The sequence below is a fragment of the Ambystoma mexicanum genome, chromosome 4p, assembly GCF_040938575.1.
Source record: "Ambystoma mexicanum isolate Mex_15411 chromosome 4p, UKY_AmexF1_1, whole genome shotgun sequence".
NCBI lineage: Eukaryota > Metazoa > Chordata > Amphibia > Caudata > Ambystomatidae > Ambystoma > Ambystoma mexicanum.
The window spans coordinates 1,063,529,102-1,063,555,440 of record NC_090927.1 but is presented as its reverse complement, the minus strand read 5'-3'; the positions used below and the strand labels follow the sequence as shown (position 1 = coordinate 1,063,555,440).

The window sequence follows — 26,339 nt, the reverse complement described above, 5'->3', positions numbered from 1 at the left end:
GTTGTCATTGAACTAAGAAAGACAGGTGATTTTTAATATATCTGCTTTTATATTCTACAGCAACCATTATTTGTTTGTACCTTGAATAGGCCTGTTAAATGTTGTCGAATGATCAAAGGGGGTTTCACTGTATCCCTATTTCCCACAGGTTACATAGGAATACAACATTTAAATATAGTACTTTAAATTAGTATGCACTGTTAAGGCACATTAGAAGATTTGCATAGACAAATATAGACAAAATACCAGCATAGTTGTTTGATCTAACTGTTTGTAGTATTCATAATATCAAAATCCATATAGAGGGAAGTCTAAGGAAGAGCCTATGTCGGAAACCACCTGAATACTGAAGAATTGTTACAATACTGACACAACGTGTGTGCACAACGTGTGTGACAATTGGGAAAAGACCCTTATGTCTATATTGTTGTGTTTATTTTGTGTAGTATATTTAAATATTGCATTCCGTAGGCCGACTGAAAATTGTATGTTGGCAGACTGCATTTAAGTTTGACTCATGTAAAGAATATATTTTTAAAAAATGACATATAAAAACCTGCAGCTCTCCAGATGTTTTATACTACTATGATCCCTCTCCATTGGCTATCCTGGCTATGGCTGATGAGATTTGTTGTCCAAAACATCTGTGGAGCCAAAGGTAGCGGACTCCAGTGATAGTCAAAATGAGGTGCCTGTAATTAAATTGCCAGTTTTAACAGTCTTTAATCCCACCACTTGGTTAAATATTATCATATCTTAAAAATGGCACTAAACAACCCAACTTGACAGATGGATCTGTGAATGTGGAGTATTGAAAGTATGTTCTAATTTGGATAATTTAAAGATTCATGCTCCTCTGTTATTCAGGTATTAAAGGTTGTACGTTTCCAATTCTCTCACACTATGGATGAAATCACTTGTTACACACACCCTCTTTTTGCAACAGATTTTTTGTGTGCAAAATTAGGATTCGAGAAGCTAAAATGTTTGGGTTGCCTTGAATGGTGTCACCCAACTAACGTTTTTAGATTGTTAGAAAAAAACTTTAAACCGTCATGGAAGTACACCATACCAGAGATTTTTTGTATTTGAGTTGGACTGCTGTATCATGACATCCCCTGTCTGCTTTGGGGCACGCCACACTGGTGACCTAAGGGCACAGTTCCACCCCACGCCAGTGGATGTTGGGCACAGAGGTAGTATGGGGCTGATCCCTGGGTCACTCCATCTTGGTCACGGTCATATGGCATGGAACAATCAGTGGTTCATCACAGCCCTGTCTTAGGGCTCTGGATCCACCCAACCACATCATCCTAGTAAAACAGATGAACCTGAAAGTGTAGAAGCAGCCAAAACCTCTGTGACAATGCAGGGCAATAGTTGTGCAGACATCCATTCCAATGTTGAGTAAACCAAAAAGTTACCTTTAAGGAGACCCAAACCTATAGCAGTAAATGGGGCACTTTACCTTAAAGGTAACATTTTTCACTCTACGAGATACAAGTGTTTTGTGCAGTTGCTGCTTCACCCAACAGTACAGAGATGTAATTTCACAATGATCTCAGAATGTGTTGTAAACTCTGTCCCGCTGCCACAATGCGTCCAGTTTGCGACTTTGTGGAAGCTTGAAGGTTCATTGTGGGAAATGCTTACCCAAAGTGTTCCGTACCAAGAGATGCTCATGCCTGGGATACAATGTTGCAAGCACAACGACATATGTAAAATGATCTGTTGTGGAAACTTACCCAGTCTTTTTTCAACTTCTTATTCGTGCATTGGAGACACTGAAACTGCCAGCGTAGCACAGACAGCACAAGGGAGAGTCGGAGGGGGAAAATATTAATCCAAATTGGCGGCCAAACCTCACAAGCTTACGCCCAAATACTGGTCACAAATGCAGGTCCTCACTAAAATCCTACTGAGAGAGGAGGGAGCACAGTATAAAAGTGCCCTGCCTTGGTTGCTCACTCTGGGTTGTAGGAGCAGGGGGCTTGGAGTAGGCTGAAGACTGTAAAGCGGTTGAAAAGGTAGATGCTGCAGAGATGCAGGAGACAGAAATGGCAGCTGTGAAGGGAGGAGGAGGTTTGAAGAGCCACGTTTCAAGAATTGAGGTAGTAACATCAGATGGTGAGAGCAAACAAAAGGAGGTGATGGTATTTTGGAAATAGGTGGAAGAGGCAGTAACATCTGAGTGTGAGAGTCGACAGAAGGTGGCAGTGACATCAAAGGTTTAGTGGGCAGGACTAGGTTGTAACCAGAGAAGTAGTGACAACGGAGGGACAGACGAGGAGATGTGGAAATAAGAATGGAGCTTGTAACATCAGGTCGACTGTGGCATGAGGAGAAAATAACATCCAGTAAAATGAGTGGCAGTCAAGAGGAGGTGATAGGAGACTAAGTGCAGGAGGAGGTGGTGAGAACAGAGGTGGTGTTTGCAACATCAGAAATTAGTAGTAACAAGGTGGAAGTAACCTCAAAAAGTGATGCAAACCTTGAGGAGAGAACATCCAGAGGTGATGGTTGTAGTACAAAGGAGTTGGAGGGATTTGCAGCAGAAAGAGAAAGGAAAGGTGAACCCAAAACACCAGATGGCAAGGAAAGGGACCAGGAGGAAAAAGAAAGGAACACTGAATTGTAAACTGTCCTCATTAGTTTATGCACCACAAGGCAGTAGGGGGCAGGAGGGAGAGTAACCACTATTGTCACACGTTTGCACAAAGGCTGCAGGGATTTATCCTCCCCTGCAGTGCCTTTCATGCCCCATGTCTCTGAATCACTTCAAAGAGGGTGAACAATCCAAGGATAAGTGTCGCTCCAGGTGCTCTTCACATAAGCAGTATTTCAAGATATTCTGACAGAACAATAACTACTACAATTCTTTTCCCAACTTAACCAGTTGAACAAAGTTGCTTCTACAAACTTAACCACACCATAATACAGAAGCTGGTGTATCCCCTGCATCTGGAGACACCTTCCCCAAGAGAGGGAGACTGGATGATCCAGGGACTCTGGCAGAACTAGTGGAAGCTGAAGGGCTGAGTCCAGTATCCCATAAGCGGCTCACCCTATCCTCCTAAAGTGCAATACTGTAGCGATGCATTACCTCAACAAGCGGGGTGGCGTGGGGTCCTGACCTAGGTGCAAAGAAGCAGTGCAATTGTGCTTCTGGGCTATGGACAACAGCTTTTCTCTGACTGCGGCCCATCTGGCTGGCAAGAACGTGTTGGGGAATGCACGGAGCAGACAATAGTCAACCTCCCATAAGTGTGAGTTCTGCCAGGAATTTCTGGAGGAGATTTTATCCAACTGGGGTTCTCCTCGGGTGTACATCTTCGCTTCCCCTGTGAACAGGAAGAGCAGGTGTTTCTGCTGGGAATTTCTTAGTCCGGGAGCTCGGGGGACACCTTGATGGTTGAATGGGACTTCAACCTACTTTGTTACCGCTGATACCTGTCATTCCGCTGCTTCTCTGGAGACTGCGTCTGTTCAGATCCACGATCTTGATCGACCCATACTGGGCCCGGAGAACGGGGTACCCGGAGTTGCTGGACATGGCAGTCCGACCTTCTTGGCATCTACTGCAGAGGACAGTCCTCCTCTCCCACTCAGGGCGAGGGTCCTGCACCCGAATCTTCATACCTGGCTGGTGAAATGCTAAGGTATAAGGAGTGCCATTTGCCAGAGGAGCCTGCAGATTGTTGCAATGAAGGGTTATCTCGCAGCCATTTTGGTCTTCAAGAGGGCCCCTCTATTTTCACAGACCCCACGGTCATTCATTTCCTGGGGGTCTTTCCAGTATGTTTCCCCACTCCAGTTTGTTCTTCCGCCGTAAGATTTAAGTTTAGTGTTGACGTTTGAGCCCCTTCATTCATGTTCTTTAAGACTGCTGACACCCATAAGGTGATTTTCCTGGCTGCCATCACTTCCTCTAGAGGCGTGAGTGAAATCCTGATGCTTTCTGTTTTATCCTCCCTACTTGGTTTTCTCCTATGAAAAGGTGAGGTTGCAAATTAGACCCTCCTTCTGAAGGTGGGCTCAGATTTCCATCTCAAAAGATCCATCTACCCGTCTTTTCTTTGCCTCATCCTTTCAAGGCAGAGGAGCATTTTCAATGGCTGTATCCGAGGCGGGCCCTCAATTTCAATGTCTCTTGGTTATGTGGGTGCCGGAGCTAGCAGGTCTATCACCAAACAGACCATGTCTTGGTGGATCATTCTCTCCATCTCATAATGCTATGATCGGCTGGCAAGGAGGCCTCTAAATGTCTCGGGGTTCACACCAGTGGAGGATTGGCCGTCACCTCGGCTCTGCAACACAGAGTACCTATTCTGGATAGTTGCCACGCGGACATCCTTGCAAACGTTTGCTAAGCACTACTCCTTGGATTCTGTCTGTTCAGGATGCTGTTTGGCAGAGCTGTCCTTCAGAGTTTTCTGATTTAGGTGCTGTATTTGCTATTCCTACCCCCTCCAGGTCCTTGTACTGCTTTGGGAGTCTTATCGTAGATGAGGAATCTGTGGGAGGAAGGAGTCCAGTAGAAGAACAAATGACTTACCTGTCGGTGATGTTCTCTCCGATTTACATTCCTGCCACGGATTCCTTATCACCCGTTTACCTGTCGCTCTAGGGTTAGCTAGTACACCTTGGTTCTGAGGTCCCTCCGCGTCACAGTGCTACGGTAAAAGGGTGAACTGAGGCCATGGGGCGCCACGCCTTTATATAGAATGATTCCAATGTTGTATCCGGCCGGGGGCACGTAGATGGGTTCGGCGTAGCCATGCAGTGCCCCTTGGAGGCAGAAAGGTTTCCGAAGAGCAGCTGCGCTGGGAGATAGATATCATAGATGAGGAATCCATGGGAGGAACACCTATTGGAAAGAACATTAACTTGAGGTAATTAATTTATTCTGTAGGGCATTGTCAGAGGAAGCACTCGCCTGACTCTCAGGAACCATGTAGTCTGCACACTTTGGCGAGAAAGAAAGAAGTGGGACCCTGCCTCTGTGTATGTACACAAGGGCCCCCTGTTTCCACCCGCACCATAGAATAAATCTCAGCAACCCTTCTGCACCGTAAGAGTGAGACTGGAAGTGGTAAAGTCTTCTCAACCAGAAGAACTGAAAAATATGGTCAGTCCTTTTTGTAGTAAGACCCAGAAGCCTCTCCTAACATAAAGAGGCATGTAATTTGGGCAATGTAGCTTATAATCAATAATCCAAAAGGAAAATCGGGTGCACTGACAGTCGCCATCAAGACCGTAACAAAAATAGAAATCAGGCCTAATATACACTTGAGAGGTCAGTGGCATTATGCATCGTAGCTAGAGTCCATGGAGTTCTAGTTGTAAGAGACAGTCTTGTTAGCGACTTCCCGATATGCGACAATGTATACGCCCTGATGTCGTTCCCGGTGTGGTAGTTGCATCCGCCATCTTGGCTAGGGAGAGCATTTGCTATCTTGGATGGGGTCTCCTACCTGGTTGGCGACAGCAGTTTTGTGGATACATGAGAATTGGGACACGGCATAGATCGTTACGCCCATAGAGGTTGCCAGTGTCGTCCTGGCAGCAAATGACTGATTATTCAGAATCTTGATGTCAGGTATGCATCTCCTGACAGCAGTCTATGGGTCACAGATCGACATGTCTTCTGTTTGGTCTCAGGTAAATATTGCAACGGGTAAATTGCAAAACTTAAACACAAAAGCTAAGGCAGTGTACGCCAGGATTATTATGTAGAACACTCTGCAATTTTGTATCCCAAGGTTGAACGACTCTGTATAGTCAAACCCCCACTTGGTCTACCCAAACGGCCCTTAATTGCCAAACCCAAAACGCTTGGTACACAGCTATTACATGGGCTATAGTGGACCATGTCACTTGAAAACAAATGATATCAAAAGCTTCAATATAGTTTCGCCAATCAGGGTCTTCCATTTTGGGGCCCAGTCTAGCTATAATCTAAGGAACTATAGTTGGACCGTTCGCCCCCCTTTCTTGGGGAGAATAGTATTCTGCACCATTGGCAAGGATATCAGTTAGGTTTATAGTGTACATTTGTAGCAGTTTCTGTGAAATAGGCAGTGTCTTTTGTAACGTTTCATTGGTGTAGTTGGCAATATAAGTAAAGCTTCACCCCCCCCCCCGCCCCACAAAGTGTATTTAACACAATCTGTGATCTCTCAAGGGGGGAAAACAGCGAGAGTATACAGAAGTAAGCCATCCACTCCTTCGGCATTAACTGAAACAACCTTGATTATATGATATGATGGATTAATTGAGTCTGGTAATTTACACACACACACTGGGCCTGATTCATGGAAAGTTTTCCTATGGCATTGTGCCATTATAAAACACTTCCATGAATCAGGCCCATTATATCATCCTATTCCACAAAATCGTTTTACATGCCGGATCCATTATATGGTTTTATTTGTCAAAATGTATGGTTGTTCCCAACTTTTTCTGAAAGTTTTCTCACTATGGTCAAATGAAATATTCTTCCATCATCCCCACCTATTCTTTTTCCATCCTTTTATCCCCATGTCAATCAGAATTGGCCTTAACTCTCTTACTTTTGCCACTATTAACTCTATTCAATTCTGAATTTGGGGCTAACAGCATTAACTGTTTAGGCGGGCCTGCCCAAAGGGTTTGGTTAATGGCCCAGAACTCACATGGTCATTTCTTGCAGGTTCACCTACCATCATTCTGGTTCCTTTATTTCTTTTTTAAAATATTTTTTTATTAGCATTTTGCAGTATGTCTGGTACCGCCAGGCGCCCCCTTGCTCCTCAGGGCCATAAGTACCCGCATCGCCACCCTCAGACTTTTGTTAATCCAAATAAAGCCAGAGAGGAGCCAATTGAGCGACGAAGAACCTTCAGGGGGCAGGGATTGGCAGGGCCTGGAAGTAATAGATAAATCGCAGAAGGGTCACCATCCTGATCGAGGCCATCCTCCCCAACCAGGAAACATGGAGAGGGTTCCAGCGCGTCAAGTTTGTTTTCAGAGCACTAAGCAGATCGGGTAGTACGCATCGTAGAGGGCGTCCAAGGTCTTTGTAACGTGGACCCCCAGATATTTAATAATCTCCTTTGCCCATTGAAATGGGTTACTACCCTTAGCCTTCGCGTGGGCTTCCCTCAGCAGTGTGAGGTTCAGCACCACTGACTTGTGCACATAATTTTTAACTGATATCCTACCGAAGGACACCATCTCTGAGGCCACCGCTTCGAGGGAGGCGGCCGGATCCAAGAGAGTCAGAAGCATGTCATTGGCGAATGCCATTATTTCATGGACCACGCCCCCTGAACGGGGCACCTTTCACCTCAGGTGCCTCCCTCTGGCGCTGCTGGAAGGGTTCCAAGAAAATCGCATATAGCAGGAGTAACAATGGGCAGCCGTTTTTAGTCCCCTTCTGTAGCGTAGAGTAGATGTTTGATAGTTTGTTTGCACTTGTGTAAGGAACCGCTCCCCAAATCCCATGCGTGCCATTGTGATAAAGAGAAACGACCACTCCACGTGGTAGAATTATTTCTCTGTGTCCAAGGTGAGCATGACTGCTGGGATCTCTTGTTTTGTCACCTTCTCCACCAGGTGCCACACCCTCATGGTGTTGTCAGGTCTGGCGGGACCTAATGAACCACGGCTGGTCGTGATGGATAAGATCTGGAAGTAGGCCCTCTATTCTAGTTGCCAGGATCTTAGTATAGATCTTGGAATCAGTGTTGAACAATGCAATCGGGCGGTATGAGCCACACTGCGTTGGATCTTTGCCCGGCTTTGGGAACACCACTAATTTAGCCTGGTCGATGGACTCCGTAATGCCCCCTCTCTCCTCGAGGGAATTATACAGTTGTACTAAGTGCACGGTAAGGATAGTTCAGTATTTTTTGTAGAAGGCGGCCATGAAGCAGTCAGGGCCCTGGCCTTTATGCAGGGGGAGTTGCCCTATGGCCACACAGACCTCCTCCTATGTTATATTCCTTTCTAATGCTTTTGTGTCTGCCGATGGTAGCACCATTGCATTCAGATAGTCTTTCTGCGTAGGGCGCCATAGAAGCGCTCGAAGCACCTAAGAATTCTCTCCATATCTACTATGTCGTCCCACTCTCCATTCCAAATTTTCAGACTTTGTCTGGACTGCTCCCTCATGTTTTAGCTGCCTTGCTAGTAGCTTACCCGCTCTGTTCCCTCCCACATAACATTTCTGCTTCGCAAATAGGAGACTCCTCTCTGCCCTCTTGGCCCTGTAGGGGAGGCATGGTATCACAAGTATGACAGTGACACAATAGATACAATTTGTAAAACCTTCATTGAAGTTTCTGGGGTTGGAAACACTACTACGTTGCCCTACAACTAAAATGGGAGGAGTCTCGACCATCAAACGATAAACAAAACAGTCCTAGTGGAGCCTGTCAAATCAAAATGGCCTATGCGAACAAAAACCTAATGCCTACCCTATCTCTTGCACCAAAAAGTGTATAAAGGAGAAATGTATGTAAAGGAAGAATCAGCTCTCCTCCCCATGTAAGAAAACACAGAGTAAGGCGGTCCTGAATGACACACTCTGGCTTGGGTTTTCCATAACATAAACCGTTCCAAAATGTGGATTGAGGTCTGCCTGGCCTTCCACGTTGATGTCTCTTTCCACTTCCAAATAATGTTTCAGCAACATTTAGGCCCCCCTCTGTCGGGCTTAGACCTCTTCAAAACACAGTTCACATGGGTCACCCTCTGTCGGACTTGGACCGCTTCAAAACAAAGTTCAACAAACTTGCAAGGGGGCTCCCTTCCCCAAGCTTACTACACTTCAGGTCTCCCTCAGTCGGGCTCATAGCGCTTTCGGATGTCGAAGACTTTCAAATGTGCGTGGCTTTCTTTACAGATCCCCGCAATGTGTCTTTGTAGAGATTGACTAGGGCAGATGGGTTTGTGTTAGTGATGATGTGGGTGTTGATCGGTTGTAGTAGGGTTATTAAAATCTCTATGGTGATATTACGTTTGTTCCTAGTCATAATATCAGGTACAGCGGTTGTAGGTATGCTTTTATGAGTATCTTTGGGTATGGTGAAGGTGATAAAGTGGTGGTCTGTCCAGGCACATGGTAGGATGTCAATCGAGGAGATGTTACAGTTGGCGTCGGCCAACCAGTCCAGAGTTATACCTTTTGGAATGTGTAGGCTTGTTAATGTGTTGTGTAAGACCTAGTTGAGTGATGGTGTCATTAATCAGGGTAGCGTTTGCATCATTGGGATCATAGTTCAAGGTTCAACTTTCACCCTCCCCTTCTCTAGGAGTTAATTTGCTTTATTGTTACAACGTACCTTTCACTGAGACTTTCGAGTGGGCTACTTGCTTTCGCCGGACCACTCTGTTACTCAGTATCGCTGATTTCACAGCTGTCCTTACTTCAAAAGTTCATTCACAGGTCTGCCTTTCTTAGTCTCATACACACGCATGCAGCCTTCACTTGCGATATAATGTTGCCACTTCAAGCTTTCTTTAACACACCCCGGTCTCTTAGGTTGCATGCCAACTCACTGGCTGTGTGCGTTTCTTGATTTTATGATTTCCCATTCACGAGTGAAGGTTAGTACCACAGGCTTGGCCTCGCCTCTCCAACTCTACTGTTCACCTTCTGATGTGGGATCTGGCCTTCTCCATGTGTCTTTCGTGGCCTGTCGAAGGCAACAACCTCCAGTAGGGAACTCTTTGGGTTTTCGACCCGCTGCTCTCGTCCCTTGGTCCGTCTGTCTGCTCCAGTAGGTTGGCCTTAGTCCCAGAAGATCTGCTCGTACTTGTGTTCCGCCTTGCTCAGAGTGGGTCTCTAGGTTCTGCCTTTTATCCGTGTGAGGAGAGCTAATTAGTATCAGGTGTATGCACTTGTAGTCAAGCGCCTGACTTTGCCTGACCGCATTAGCGGGACAGTACGATATATGAGAGTTAATCTTGTTAATCTCAGTCACCCTCTTCCTCGTCCAGTATTTGTGTTTAAAAAATAAAAAAAGGGAGGGTGGGGGTTGGGACCTCAGAGAATCCTAACAAATAGGATGGGTTAGATGAACAAAAAAGGGGGGAATACTGCGTCTCTCCATTGGCTGCCTCACCCCCACTCCCCAAAGACCCCTCACCCAGGTGATTCTCCTGCACTGGCCCACCCCTAGGCTCTGGATTCAAAGATGATGGCCGTGCCCTGGCCATCTAACAGAGAGAGATCCCCGGAGACTATTGGGGTGAGACACCCTCTGGATTCTCCCAGCCCTCGGCATGTCCAGCTGGCCCCTAACCGCCATATAGCTTTTCAGCATGGCTTTTATTGGGCAGTTTCCCATTTTAGGCATAACGCTTTTGAGTTGGGCCTCTGAATCTTCCTCCAGTCTCCTAGTAATTTTGACACTGGAGGACTCGAGAGCTATCGGCTCTCCCCTAATTACCGCTTTGACGATGTCCCACCAATCCCCAGGGGGTGAGGTGGGGTGTTGGAAATGTCATTGTCCCGAAAGTACATCTGGATTCTTGTCCCCGGCAGGGCCGCATCAGTCAGGATCCATTCCGGCATGGACCATTGCCAGAGCGTCCTCCGGGCATGCTGTATGTCGACAGTCGTGCCCAAGGGTGCGATATCAGATAATGTAATTGCGCCTATGCATACCTCCCCGAATTGGCACCGCTAGTTGAGGTGTCACCCAGATATAGTCTATGCGGGACAGTGTTGTGTGGAAGTGTGAATATTATGTGTGCCCCACTTCTGCACCCCTACATGTGCGCGTCCACCAGCCCCGACCCCTTTCAATCGCCCCCTTCATGGAGAAAATGCTGGAGAAGCTGGCCTTGTCCCAACTCAACTCACACACTGAACTTGTCCGTGTTCTCCATGATCATCAATCTGGATTCCAAGCATCCAGACGCACAAAACTGTTCTTCTGAACACCCATGAAGAACTGCCTGCATCCCTTGACTCCCAACTCCCCAGCTGTCCTCATCCTACTTGATCTCTCCTCTACCTTTTGAATCTTTCAACCATTCCATCCCCATACAAAGGCTCCACGATACCCATGGCAACTCGGAACGGGCACTGGAATGGCTGGCACCTTTTCTAACTGACCACTCTTCCCAATCATCTTGGGCACCTTCTCCTCTCCTACTTCCTTCTCCACCTGTGGTGTCCCCCAGGGATCTATCCACTCCCTCTGGCTCTTGAACATTTATCTTGCTCAGCTGGAACTCTGCATCGCCTCCTTCTCCCTCAGCTTCCAGTGTTATGCAGATGACACTCCACACGTTTTCAGACTTCCCACGGACTCACTTCCACCTTCCTTCATCTCTAACTGCCCATCTGCCCTCCAGGCCTGGTGTACATCCAATCTTTTCCTCAATTCCAGCAAAACTGAGATCCTTCCGATTGGGACCCCCGCTCCTTCCTTCTTCCCTCTTCACTGGCCTTCCTTTATGGGCTGTCCCCCTGCTCCTTCATCTGAAGCCAGAAACCTTGGAGTCATCTTTGACTCCCCTCTCTCCTTCCTGCCCCCCTCGCACTCAGGACATTGCCAAGAAGTCCCACTTTCAACTCTTCCTTCTCAAAGGAATTCTCCCTTTACTCACTTTCACCCAAGAAGCTCAATGTTACCCGAGCCCTGTTTCTCTCTAGGCTTCACGATTGCAATAGCCTCCTCCTGAATCTACCTTCCTTCCACTCTATGACCCCTTTGGCTAATCCAGAATAGAGCAGCAAGATTTATCCTTGGCCTTAATCCCAGGGATTGCATCTCTCCTGCCCTAAACTATCTCCCGGTTGCTGTACGGATCAAATTCAAACCCCTCTGCATCATCCACAAGGCTGTCTGGGGCCAGGGACCACACTATTTGCAACTCTCTTGAAGAATACTCTCCTTCTAAACCTCTTTGTTCCTCTGGCACCAGCTCCCTGTGTGTAAAGCGTTTCGCTAAACGGAGAGCAGGAGGATGTTTGCTTTCCTCAGTTGGATCCCTCCTATGGAACAGCCATACCCCTCCAACCCCTCTTGAGCAGGACCTTCTTAAGTTACAAAAGCACCTCAAGACTTTCCTCTTTTCCTCCTCCTTCCCTTCTTTGCTAATGTCACAGTTGCTGTGATTGGTGTCTTGGACGCTTATGCATCCTCTGGGCCCCTGACCACCCACACCCAATCTCCCCAGCTTCTGTCTACCTATAGCACTTGCCTCGGCACACCCTCCACGCCAGAGACTCGCACTTCCCCACCCAAAGTGGCTGGCCGCACAGCGCTTACCATACCTTGCACTTCATCTGTGGTTCAACCTAGAGTACGGACACATCAGCACCTACCCCACTGCCCTCTTCCTTGCTCCACTTGGACATTCTGAATACTCACAAGGCATAGTAGGCTCGGCCGTCCCTTCCCTCACTGTATTTTTTGTATATTTAATTGTACTGCAATCCCATGTTCCCTCCCTGTTGGCCTGTGGGCGCTTTGAAACATAAAGTATGTACTGTATAAGCGCCTAACAAGCAAACAATACACTAAACTCAACCTCTCCTTGAGGTTGTGAGATGTTTCCCCCTAGGTGGCGTGTCCCTTTCCACTATGGTCCTCCTTCGGATCCTATGCCACATTCAGGTCTCCAGTCCATATTATGTATCCCGCAGCCATCACTTCAAGCTCAGCCAAAGTTTTCCTAAGAAGGCCATCTTGCCCGGTATTCGGCGCGTACACTGCTGCAAGGGTGAATGTGTCGGCATTGATACGAAATTTAACGGCCAGAAAACGCCCATGCCCATCCCCCTTTGACTCTAGTACCACCAGATTGAGAATATTCTTGAAGGCTATTAGGACCCCGCTGTTTTATCAACTGCGTTAGACTGATACATATGTGGGAACCTCTGGAAGCGGAGCCTCAATTTGTCACATTGACAAATGTGGGTCTCTTGGAGCTAGAGTCTGGTTCTCCCGCCTCAAGAAATGGTCCACCTTGCGCCATTTCACTGGGGAATTAAGAATTCAATCCCCTTAACATAGGTGAGAACCGTAACCCCATCGTTTGAGCTTGAGCCTACCCTCCCCCCCCCTCAACCACCTGGGAACATCTTTTGGTCTCCGCTAGCCGCCCACCGAATACCAGCTAACCCCTTTGTGTGATGTGATTGATGCACAGATGCTGTCACCTCGCCTCCCCTCCCCTTCCCCTCCCTCATCCCTTCGCTGAAAGCCGATTGAGTGTGCTGCAGCTCCCCCGCCTGCCCACCCCGCCAACGTCCCAGGCCCATCTATGGGTCCTAGTGACTACCTCGGGACAAAATCCCAACCATGTGCCGATCAACCACCTGAGCTTAAGAACTGCAGAGGGGCATCATTACACCTCTCCCGATTCCAAGAGAGCAAACTCCCCTAAGCTAGCTCCCTTCCCCATCCCTCCAATGTTTCCCCATCTCACCGCCCCCCAGTACAATCCCTGTTGCATTCCCCTAGGTCATTGCCTTGGGATCTCCAAAGAACTAACCCATTCTCTCCCATCTTAACCCGCCCGACTGTCTCTGTGGCCACAGCAGCAGCGTTCTGATTTCCCTTTCTCGTCGTCATCCCCCCTCTGCCTTATCCTTGGACCCGCTCCAGACTTTTGATGCACAATGCCGCTTGTTCCCCCCCCCCCCCCTCGTCACTGTTGACCACTCCAACTGCTGCCTTCTCTGGGTGTGAAAGCCTGTGTCCTCCAGGGCAGAAGCCCCATCGCAGCTTTCGGCGAGACCAAGCTGAGCCCTTCGGCGCAAGATGTCATCCTGCATTGCCTCCCTTTCCACGTGAACAAGCCAAACGGAAAAGTCCACTTGTATCAGATTGTCTCCTTATTGAGAATTTTGACTACTGGTCTCATCAGTTTCCTCTTAATCGATGTGGATTGTTCCAGGTCCTGAAATAATTGGACTTTAGTCCTGTTGATCTTCAGGGAAGTGGCCATGCGGGCAGTCCTCAAGATATCATCTTCTTGTGAGTAGGCCGTGAAAGCGGCCAGAACGTCCCTCGGACAAGCCCCCGAGCCCCTTCTCACTGGGCCCACTCTGTGGATTATATCAAGGCGGCCCCCATCTGGAGGGACCGCGAGGAGTAGTTCCGTCAAGGACTGCTCTTTTGCTTTGAGGCCTCTATCCATAATCTCCCACGGGACATTCTTAAGTCATATATTGGAGCGCTGTGACCTGTTCTTTGAAATCAGACTTTAGGGAGGTGAACTGTTCATGAGAGGTCTGTGATCCTGGTTTGGAGGTCAGCTATGCACGGCACCAGATCCTCCCTGTTGACAGCCATTGGGCTTGTCAATGAAGCAGTCCTGCCTACTTCTGCAGCCCCGTCCAAGGGCAGTGTGGCCCTTCTGGCTCTCTGTTTGTCCAATTGCCAGCACCTGTTTAGCATGCCCTCTGCCCCCTGGGAGCCGCCGTTGAATGGGCTGGAGCCTCCTTGTTCCTTCCTTTGCTCTTGTTTTTAGACATGTGCCTTACTGGAGGTTGCCCCCCAGCTCTCATGGTCTGTGTTCCTTTCGCTGCAGTACCAGGGTCCACTCTGTTTGATGGTCGCCACGGCCCGGCCCCTCCTCTCACACAGTCTCAGTTCTGGCCACAGATCCTGTCACCACAGATCTCACGGAGCCTGTACGCCCAGGTTACTTGTTCTCCCCCTGGGCAAAGCTTGGCCTCTTTGCCGTGAAATGGGGGCACTGCAGAGCCCAGGCACCCTGTTTGCTTCACCCAGAGGTGGGGGAGGTGCTGATTTTCAATTCCTACAGCCTGGTGTCATCTGTCCCCGGGGTCGGGGGGCTCCTCCCAGTCTGTGAGAAGCCCTGTTGGTCTCTACTGGGCTCTCCCACGGCGGCTGAGATCTCTTCTATAGGGCTGGAATGCACCAGTTACCTGGGAGTGGGGGGGCTTCTCCAGGAACCTCTTCCTTTCTATCTTAGCTTTAGTGGTCTGGGCCGCGCATCACCTCTCCCTGGTGCCTACTCTCGCTGGGAACCTTTTCTGCTCCGTCTTGGGCTCCCCACTGTGCTCCTTTCTTTGCCCGAACCACTGCGGGCCACACAGCTCACACCTCCTCTCTCCAGTCACCACGTTACTTTGTGCCCCAATGCGGCCCGCCTCCACAGTGCCATTGATGTGGGAGGGGGTCTCGGCTCCACTACGCCTCCCCCCAGGGCCGGCCTTAAGGGCAGCAGCGCCCTGGGTGGATTGGCTCCCCCCCTTTCCCTGCGCGCCCCTGGTCAACAGGGGACGTGGCCACGGAGTGACACTTTTTTCTTTTTTTGGGGTTTTTTTTTTTAAACCTCCTCGCTCCTGCGAGGAGGCAATTCTATAAATAGGGTGCATTAGCACCCTATTGTTCCTAAATGCGCTCTGCTGCCGCGGGCGCATTGCCTAACAATGAGGTGCCTGCCGATTGACATTGAATGCGCCCGCCTGCTGCGCCTTCTCCCGCTACGCCAGTTTGGGGGAGCCCTTGAAAGACTCCCCTGAGCTGGCGTGGCGGGGGCTAATGGCGCCCCGGGCAGTCGCCCGGCTCCCCCCCCCTAAGGCCGGGCCTGCCCCCCCATGCCGTTATGCGGTCGGGAAGTCTTCTCGAGGACTGTGCCATTCTCCGGCCTTCCACTGGCCCCTCCAGCAGTTGCATACACAATCAGCTCATGGTTGTATGCGAATTGTACAAATGACAATTGTTCGAATAACAATTTACCTTCTGCACAATTGACCGAATTTAAACGGTCAATTAGGATATATATGCGGGGGGAAACCCCCCGCAGCCCCCACCCAATCCAACCCCCCACTCAATCCCCTTATATTATTATTACACCAACCCAACCCATAATATATATAAAAATGACCATACGGTCAATTGTGCAGAAGGTCAATTCGGACCCCCTATTATTCGAACAATTGTGTCATTCGAACAATTGTAAACGAACAATTCAGGTAATACCCAGCTCATCCTTGTCCTCCGGTCTCGCTCTGAGCCTGCACTTGGCCCCAGCCTACTCCAATTTCACCGGCGCAGCTCTCCACATCCCTTTCCAGCAGAGCCCAGTAACCACGTTCCACAGGGCTCGCCTCTGCCTCTGCTCTTGCTCCGTTCAGAGTTTATCGCCCGCGGTTGTGTCGCCTCACCACGACCCCGGGGCTACAGATGGCTTCCTGCAGTCTCCGCTACTTCTGGGGCGGGGGTCCCGCATTCTCTGTGTCAGCTCACGGTGGAGGGGTTCATACACTGCTAATTGTCCCCTTTAATGATGGGCCGGGGTTAACACGTCCTCCCTCACCAGGCAGCCATCTTGGAATCCCCCCATATTTATTTCAAATATCCATATCGACCGGATTACTTTAATTGATGAAAATGATTTTAAAGTCAATTAGCCGATTCTGACTTTTTATCTTTGTAGTTCTTTAAAAACCTGCAGGTCACTTAACACATGTTAACTTTTTTAAACCTCTATCTCTCAGCTGGGTTTGCTACATGGGTTTCCTCGTTGCTCTGGTGTGCAGCAATATCTCGCTCTCTGTCTCTGTCAGGGGGCACTGCTGCGCTCTGGTCTCTTTGGGGCCGTGACGACTCTTTTCAGTCCCTCCTCACCGTTCAGAGCATGGAATGCTAATGCTGGTTCTCTTGCTTGCAATGTTCTTGGACTTGCCTTTGTCACACAAAGTAAAGAAAACATTTGTGAACAGAAAAATCTTGTAACCTTTTCGTTTGTCTGGCATACTTTCGAATTGGCTTTAGAGGGAATTGGTCAAACACCAGTTTGAGTCAGTGCAACATCAAGAACTAAATGTCGAAATAGGACATTTTTATTGTGGCATAACCAATGAGGAATCCTGTCAAAGAAATTACTTTTCCATCAGAAAAAGCATTACCCAAGATAACTAACCTGTGATTTGACAGCACACCTGGTGGAAACGCTCATGCAAAAGCATGATCCTTTTTGTCTTTTTTTTCTCTCCATTTTTTCACCTTATGAACATGTAAAAACTGCATGTATACCTGAGACTTGGGTATGAATGTGGATCTATTGCAGCCACAGCAAGTCCCTCTCACTGCACGAATTTCCCTTATGTGAATCCAGGTTTAGCATGCAGCTAGATATGGGTCAGAGCTAATGCAGGGGGCAGATTGCCTCTCGCATTCTGGCCACACACTGTGATTTAGCCCCACCGGTAAATTTGTTAAGAACTAAGAGCATTTTTTCCATGGGGGATTCAATAGAATGATGCCACATTTAGTCACCCGGGAGAGAGCCACTTATCGACTCATGGAAACAACTTAAATGTAATATGGGACCCACAATGAACCTAGCTGCTGTGGAAGACCCATTTTAGCAAACATGTAGTTCCTAAGGCCAGGTGTGGTTTTCTACTTTGATCCATACCCACCACCTGCATTTCAGGTCATTGGTGATGAGTTTGCTAGCCAGATGCCACACTGCTTGACCATTAAGGACCCCCATTATTTGGTATAGGCATTAGACTGTCTATAGCTACGGCTTGTCAAAGATTATGCACAGTGATCAGAATGTTGAACCCTTATTCCAGCTTCTGATAAAGAGGATGACTTCTGCGAGACCAAGTAGTTCAGTTCTGATCTTTACCTGTAATCTGCATCCTTGTAATAAGAACTCACCATGCCACTCCTTTGTGTTTAGAGCCCCACCCTCTACGGTTTCCTAGCCTCTTCTTCACTATTGCACTGCTCTAACACCTCTCTTTTCCATCACTTATATTCTGTGACATATGTTTCATTAAAAAACGTTGTAATAAGAACATATTTCCTGGGTGTTAATAAATATGAGAGTAAAACTCTATTAAACATAGCTATTCTTCTTGCTAACACCCGTCAGTCTATCGTTAACATCTTGAGATGGAATTGTGGCATTTGAAATTGGTTCAGGGAAGATTGGAATTGCCATTGTATTTCGGTGCTGGACTGCCCCTGGACTGATATGCAAATGGATATTTCCCATCTGTGAAAGGCACAGTGAGTAAAAGCAGTGGCTGCGAACTCTCAAGTGGTTAATAACCACTGAACAGGTTATCGTGTCTGTTCTTGCGAGAGAGGGGCGCCCGCTACCTTTGTAAAACTATTTTGTAAGGAACCTGGGATTGGTAACCCTAGGTCTCCTGGGGGCAACCAGACGTGGTCTCCCTCTCACTGTGCTTAGAGAGGCATCAGCTTCACCTCACTGATGATCCCCAACAAGGGTGAAACACGTGTATGGGGTTGCTGGTGGTACTCTCGTTCAGATTGGAATTGCCATTGTATTTCGGTGCTGGACTGCCCCTGGGCAGGACAAAGACTGATATGCAAATGGATATTTCCCATCTGTGAAAGGCACAGTGAGTAAAAGCAGTGGCTGCGAACTCTCAAGTGGTTAATAACCACTGAACAGGTTATCATGTCTGTTCTTGCGAGAGAGGGGCGCCCGCTACCTTTGTAAAACTATTTTGTAAGGAACCTGGGATTGGTAACCCTAGGTCTCCTGGGGGCAACCAGACGTGGTCTCCCTCTCACTGTGCTTAGAGAGGCATCAGCTTCACCTCACTGATGATCCCCAACAAGGGTGAAACACGTGTATGGGGTTGCTGGTGGTACTCTCGTTCAGATTGGAATTGCCATTGCATTTCGGTGCTGGACTGCCCCTGGGCAGGACAAAGACTGATATGCAAATGGATATTTCCCATCTGTGAAAGGCACAGTGAGTAAAAGCAGTGGCTGCGAACTCTCAAGTGGTTAATAACCACTGAACAGGTTATCATGTCTGTTCTTGCGAGAGAGGGGCGCCCGCTACCTTTGTAAAACTATTTTGTAAGGAACCTGGGATTGGTAACCCTAGGTCTCCTGGGGGCAACCAGACGTGGTCTCCCTCTCACTGTGCTTAGAGAGGCATCAGCTTCACCTCACTGATGATCCCCAACAAGGGTGAAACACGTGTATGGGGTTGCTGGTGGTACTCTCGTTCAGATTGGAATTGCCATTGTATTTCGGTGCTGGACTGCCCCTGAGCAGGACAAAGACTGATATGCAAATGGATATTTCCCATCTGTGAAAGGCACAGTGAGTAAAAGCAGTGGCTGCGAACTCTCAAGTGGTTAATAACCACTGAACAGGTTATCATGTCTGTTCTTGCGAGAGAGGGGCGCCCGCTACCTTTGTAAAACTATTTTGTAAGGAACCTGGGATTGGTAACCCTAGGTCTCCTGGGGGCAACTAGAGGTGGTCTCCCTCTCACTGTGCTTAGAGAGGCATCAGCTTCACCTCACTGATGATCCCCAACAAGGGTGAAACACGTGTATGGGGTTGCTGGTGGTACTCTCGTTCAGATTGGAATTGCCATTGTATTTCGGTGCTGGACTGCCCCTGGGCAGGACAAAGACAGATATGCAAATGGATATTTCCCATCTGTGAAAGGCACAGTGAGTAAAAGCAGTGGCTGCGAACTCTCAAGTGGTTAATAACCACTGAACAGGTTATCATGTCTGTTCTTGCGAGAGAGGGGCGCCCGCTACCTTTGTAAAACTATTTTGTAAGGAACCTGGGATTGGTAACCCTAGGTCTCCTGGGGGCAACCAGACGTGGTCTCCCTCTCACTGTGCTTAGAGAGGCATCAGCTTCACCTCACTGATGATCCCCAACAAGGGTGAAACACGTGTATGGGGTTGCTGGTGGTACTCTCGTTCAGATTGGAATTGCCATTGTATTTCGGTGCTGGACTGCCCCTGGGCAGGACAAAGACTGATATGCAAATGGATATTTCCCATCTGTGAAAGGCACAGTGAGTAAAAGCAGTGGCTGCGAACTCTCAAGTGGTTAATAACCACTGAACAGGTTATCATGTCTGTTCTTGCGAGAGAGGGGCGCCCGCTACCTTTGTAAAACTATTTTGTAAGGAACCTGGGATTGGTAACCCTAGGTCTCCTGGGGGCAACCAGACGTGGTCTCCCTCTCACTGTGCTTAGAGAGGCATCAGCTTCACCTCACTGATGATCCCCAACAAGGGTGAAACACGTGTATGGGGTTGCTGGTGGTACTCTCGTTCAGATTGGAATTGCCATTGTATTTCGGTGCTGGACTGCCCCTGGGCAGGACAAAGACTGATATGCAAATGGATATTTCCCATCTGTGAAAGGCACAGTGAGTAAAAGCAGTGGCTGCGAACTCTCAAGTGGTTAATAACCACTGAACAGGTTATCATGTCTGTTCTTGCGAGAGAGGGGCGCCCGCTACCTTTGTAAAACTATTTTGTAAGGAACCTGGGATTGGTAACCCTAGGTCTCCTGGGGGCAACCAGACGTGGTCTCCCTCTCACTGTGCTTAGAGAGGCATCAGCTTCACCTCACTGATGATCCCCAACAAGGGTGAAACACGTGTCTGGGGTTGCTGGTGGTACTCTCGTTCAGATTGGAATTGCCATTGTATTTCAGTGCTGGACTGCCCCTGGGCAGGACAAAGACTGATATGCAAATGGATATTTCCCATCTGTGAAAGGCACAGTGAGTAAAAGCAGTGGCTGCGAACTCTCAAGTGGTTAATAACCACTGAACAGGTTATCATGTCTGTTCTTGCGAGAGAGGGGCGCCCGCTACCTTTGTAAAACTATTTTGTAAGGAACCTGGGATTGGTAACCCTAGGTCTCCTGGGGGCAACCAGACGTGGTCTCCCTCTCACTGTGCTTAGAGAGGCATCAGCTTCACCTCACTGATGATCCCCAACAAGGGTGAAACACGTGTATGGGGTTGCTGGTGGTACTCTCGTTCAGATTGGAATTGCCATTGTATTTCGGTGCTGGACTGCCCCTGGGCAGGACAAAGACTGATATGCAAATGGATATTTCCCATCTGTGAAAGGCACAGTGAGTAAAAGCAGTGGCTGCGAACTCTCAAGTGGTTAATAACCACTGAACAGGTTATCATGTCTGTTCTTGCGAGAGAGGGGCGCCCGCTACCTTTGTAAAACTATTTTGTAAGGAACCTGGGATTGGTAACCATAGGTCTCCTGGGGGCAACCAGACGTGGTCTCCCTCTCACTGTGCTTAGAGAGGCATCAGCTTCACCTCACTGATGATCCCCAACAAGGGTGAAACACGTGTATGGGGTTGCTGGTGGTACTCTCGTTCAGATTGGAATTGCCATTGTATTTCGGTGCTGGACTGCCCCTGGGCAGGACAAAGACTGATATGCAAATGGATATTTCCCATCTGTGAAAGGCACAGTGAGTAAAAGCAGTGGCTGCGAACTCTCAAGTGGTTAATAACCACTGAACAGGTTATCATGTCTGTTCTTGCGAGAGAGGGGCGCCCGCTACCTTTGTAAAACTATTTTGTAAGGAACCTGGGATTGGTAACCCTAGGTCTCCTGGGGGCAACCAGACGTGGTCTCCCTCTCACTGTGCTTAGAGAGGCATCAGCTTCACCTCACTGATGATCCCCCAACAAGGGTGAAACACGTGTATGGGGTTGCTGGTGGTACTCTCGTTCAGATTGGAATTGCCATTGTATTTCGGTGCTGGACTGCCCCTGGGCAGGACAAAGACTGATATGCAAATGGATATTTCCCATCTGTGAAAGGCACAGTGAGTAAAAGCAGTGGCTGCGAACTCTCAAGTGGTTAATAACCACTGAACAGGTTATCATGTCTGTTCTTGCGAGAGAGGGGCGCCCGCTACCTTTGTAAAACTATTTTGTAAGGAACCTGGGATTGGTAACCCTAGGTCTCCTGGGGGCAACCAGACGTGGTCTCCCTCTCACTGTGCTTAGAGAGGCATCAGCTTCACCTCACTGATGATCCCCAACAAGGGTGAAACACGTGTCTGGGGTTGCTGGTGGTACTCTCGTTCAGATTGGAATTGCCATTGTATTTCGGTGCTGGACTGCCCCTGGGCAGGACAAAGACTGATATGCAAATGGATATTTCCCATCTGTGAAAGGCACAGTGAGTAAAAGCAGTGGCTGCGAACTCTCAAGTGGTTAATAACCACTGAACAGGTTATCATGTCTGTTCTTGCGAGAGAGGGGCGCCCGCTACCTTTGTAAAACTAAAACTCTATTAAACATAGCTATTCTTCTTGCTAACACCCGTCAGTCTATCGTTAACATCTTGAGATGGAATTGTGGCATTTGAAATTGGTTCAGGGAAGCCATAGTCAGATTATTCATACATAGGGGCTCGAGGTGGGTCTTATGATCATTTATATTCACATGGAATGATTTTTTAGCTGTTGTAGGTGAACTACATTCATCATTTTTGGTAGAACATGGTGGTGCCATAAGAAAAACGTGACTTTGCAGCTGTGCTGTTTTGCTACATTAAATTGCCTCAGACTGCTCATAAAATGCCCTAATTTTCCATCATATTTAATGTGTCTAGGCTTAAAATCCCATTAACTGAGATACATCTGAAAGAATACCTCCACAAGGGAGAGTAGAACAGTTGCATGGCAAAACATTGAGAAGCATTGCTTTTTTTGTGAGGCAGAATACTTGTAACCAGACAAGCGTAACCACTTTTAAGTTACAAAGTGCAGTTCGCATCCTGTGCGGGTCGAGTTCATTGAAGTTCAGTTAAAGATCAGTTCACCTTTTAAGCACTGTTCGTTCCTTAATATTAAAGCATCTCTGGACGTGCTTTGATGCTGACCGCCGCGGATGGATACTAAAACCTGCCATGTTATTTTTTTGCATCACATATTGCTTTCCCACACCCAGTAGGATTATATTTTGTGGTAAACTTTAATTTTTGTTCTCATGTTCAGATACCAAGGTATAAAGGACTTCATAAACGTGCAGGGAGCAGTGAGAAGGCTGGTGAACAGGTAACCTGCATGGGTAGCAGAAAGGCTCAATTGAGCTTTTGGTCTTCCTTTTGGGCATCAGCGGGCAGCTAACACTTAAAGAACCATGATAAAAGCTGACTTGGATGGACACTAAAGTGTGTGCGTAGCTAATTTACAGTATTGCAAGATTAGCATGGAGTTATTTGAAATTCCAAACTGTTATAGGTACATGGATCAATAAGGTTTTTTTAGTCCATCGCTTTAGAGGCAATACGTTTTGGTCCTCCACCTTACACGAAAATAGTAGTTGGGTTGTTGCAAGATCACTATAGTTCAGAGGGCATCGAATCACATATTTTATTTAAAAACTGACATATTTTGGATATGTTAATCTAGTCACTTAATTTCCATGATACCACTTTATTCCTAATTTACACGTTCTGATTTTAAATCATATGGCAAATTTGGTGCTACTTCCCGTTTGGCCCTAAGCATTAGTGAATATGTTGCATCACCCCACCCAGTGTTAAATCATGATTTATGTAAGAGAGGATAATCATACCTTTTTGACAAATTTGTGATATATATATATCCCTGAGAGCTAGTTATTCTTTTCCACCAGGGAACGTAAAGCTATTCATAGCATACATTGCAGGGGGACTTTTAACCTCTTTACTCTAGCATGGATAAATCGGTGTATCCCAACGATACAATGTAGTCTCTGAAAGGTTATATTGGGCAGTTTTCTCCTCTCCCCGTAGAAGTTTCCGATTTCATTCTTGATGGGGTAGGAGGTTTTGTTAGTCAAAATGATTTTTCAAGACTTATAGACTGCCACAACAGGTTGACCGACAGTATACAAAACTACCGTTATTTCATTCATTTGTATGCACAATGTATGCACTAGCCATCATAAAAACCTGCTGGAGGTGACTCTTACAAAAATGTGTGATCTGTTCTAAAAGCCTTTTTGATCCCTGTTCATGTAACACGTTAAACTTTAAGTGTTTTTCCAATTTGGATTAACTATTTGCTCTCAATTGATTTTAATACTTTCTTTAGTTATCTAACAATCATTTCCTGCATCTACGGCAGCTACACGATAATTGTGGGACAGGAAAACAATGTTTCTTTTTACTCACTAATGTTGTCTTTCTAACATTACTTACACTGACTGTCCTGCTCGCTAGTTAATTTTAATATGGTGTTGGATTTTAAATGGGATTATTTCTAATTTAATGGCGAGGCAATGCAAACATCTTAGAATAATGCACCAGTATTTTTTAATGAATCCAATAGTGTATGAGATGTGCCAGTATTTAGAGTGCACACCACATACACTCTAAATACTGGCACATGAAAGAAATTGTTTTTCTAACATTTATTTTGAATGTTCATGCTCACTAAAACACATTTTAAATAGGGTGTAGAATGTCAAACTAAGCGTGGATAGCTTTTTGACATGCAAAAAAACCATGAATGTTTTATGACCAATCCTCTAAAGCAGGGTTGTTCAACTCCAGGCCTAGAGGGCTTGGAAGCATGACGGTTTTTCAGGCTACCCCTCTACAATATTCAGGAGATCAATTTGCATGCAATTATTCTAAATGTAGACCCATTTCTTTCTCATGAATATTAATGTCGGATATCCTAAAAACATCTCTGGTTTGGGGGCCTGGAGTTGGACACCACTGCTCTAAAGTATCCTGCCACTAACTTTAAGCAGTGTATTTTAGGTCCAAATTCTTCTGTCGGCCACGTCTCTCAGTACACACCTTTGCACTTTGGAATTTTAAAGTAGAATAACCTGCCTCTTCCTCTGAGAAAGTCCGGGGGTGATCTGGTTAAGTCGTTTACATCAATCCCTTTTGCCATGGTGCTGCCACTCTCCCACCTAATTGTGTGAATCGTCTAGCTTTTCAGGGATTGTTCCTACTGTGAACTTAAGAAAATACTTTTCTTTTTCCAGAAGTTTGTGACTTTTAGCAATTTGTTTAATGCAATGTTGAACCTGCCATGGATCTATGGCAAGTTGCGCACACACATTGAGGTTGTGAGTTTGTTGTGCCTGAAACATACATACCATGTCACCCAGTCATATTATCGTCCTGAATCCCCAAGCGCAAAGGGTTACCACAACAAGCTCTAGCAGTTTAGTAACAGAAATTATGGGAGCAGACACCAGATGCCCATATTGACCTGGGAGGAGTGGTGGAGAGCTGGAGACAGATAGCAGAGCCACATAGTGGCTATAGGCTTTTTATTAGGGGTCAGCAAGAACATAATACAAGTGCCCACAGGGAAGGAATGTAGGCACCTGTAAAAACAATTGGCACCTGTAAGCAAAGTACCGTATTCAAGGGGGGCGTGGCTTGATGGCTACGTGAGAGGACGTTCCTTGGAGGAGCTCCCGATGATCCTATCCTGATCCTGGGAAAAAAGTGATGGTTTTTGGCAGACTTTCGAGCCCATGGTGCATCTAAAGGCGTATGAAAGTGGGGGGCATACGGTGCGTGCCCTCCACAACGACGAGACTGCATATTCACGGAACTAGACCCCGAAGAAGTTGGCGGTCGCGCAAAGGAAAGGGAGCAACCAAGATGGCCGCCTGTGGACAAAGGGCCATAAAAGGTCCGACGAGCTGAGGAAGACAAGGTTGGTCGGAACGTGGGCGAGCCCAACCAGATAGACGGGTCGCATGCGCCTCGGGCTGAAAGCAAGAACATAAGGGCGAGCCCCTACTGCAGAGGCCATGGGTTGTGGCGGGCTAGCAGAGTGAACCCGCGAGGATACAGCTGGGTGCGTGGGCCCAATCGACGCAACAGGATGTCTTCCAAGGTGGTGCGACCCCGGATCAAGCAGCCTACGATGGAGACCTATGCTAGGTCGCCCTAGGGCGCGGAAGGGGGCAAGAGCAAAGAAACCCCTGCGGCGGCGACGGACCCACCGGGTACCATCCAGGAGGTGCTGGCAGCAATTGCTGACCTGAAGGTGGCCTGGGAGACGAAGCTGGGCCTGGCCATGAAAGAGTTGCAAGAGGGCCTAAACCTCAAGATAGGAGCGGTCGGAGAAGAAGTGAACCTGTTGCGCCAGGATGTGCGAACGATCGCGGAGCGCACTGGGGAACTGGAGCAGGAGTTGGCCCCGACCGTGGAGGCGTGCAATACACACGCCAAGGAACTTCATGCTCTTGTGCAGCGAGTGGGCAATTTGGAGGACAGAGCAGAGCAGGCGGAGGGGCGCGCCAGGCGCAACAACATTCGCATAGTGGGGGTACCGGAGGGAATGGAAGGATCGAACCCCACAGATTTCATTGAAACCATGCTTTTGCAGGAGATTATAGGCGGAGAGCTAACCCAGGGGTTCGCGGTCGAAAGGGCGCACAGGGCCCTGACCAGGAGACCGGCCCCAGGAGCCCCCCCGCGGCCGTTGATTGCAAAGATTTTGAACTATCGTGACCGCGAGAAGATTCTCAAATTTTTCCGGAAAGGGGGCACGATAGAAAGGGGGTCAGCGAATATAACAGCGTATCCGGATTACACG

The 26,339-nt window shown here is 47.7% G+C and overlaps 1 protein-coding gene across 8 annotated transcripts in view; it reads left to right on the top strand.

The window, feature by feature from the left end:
- CEP43 (centrosomal protein 43) overlaps positions 1–26,339 on the top strand; it is an 816,584-nt gene that overhangs the window by 446,468 nt on the left and 343,777 nt on the right. For 5 of the 8 annotated variants that reach the window (XM_069606648.1, XM_069606647.1, XM_069606654.1 and 2 more), the window contains one exon: positions 22,776–22,835. The exons of the other annotated variants lie outside the window; for them this stretch is intronic. In XM_069606648.1, coding sequence (XP_069462749.1) covers positions 22,776–22,835 — 60 coding nt within the window. The remainder of the gene's footprint in view (positions 1–22,775; positions 22,836–26,339) is intronic. 8 annotated transcript variants of the gene reach the window in all.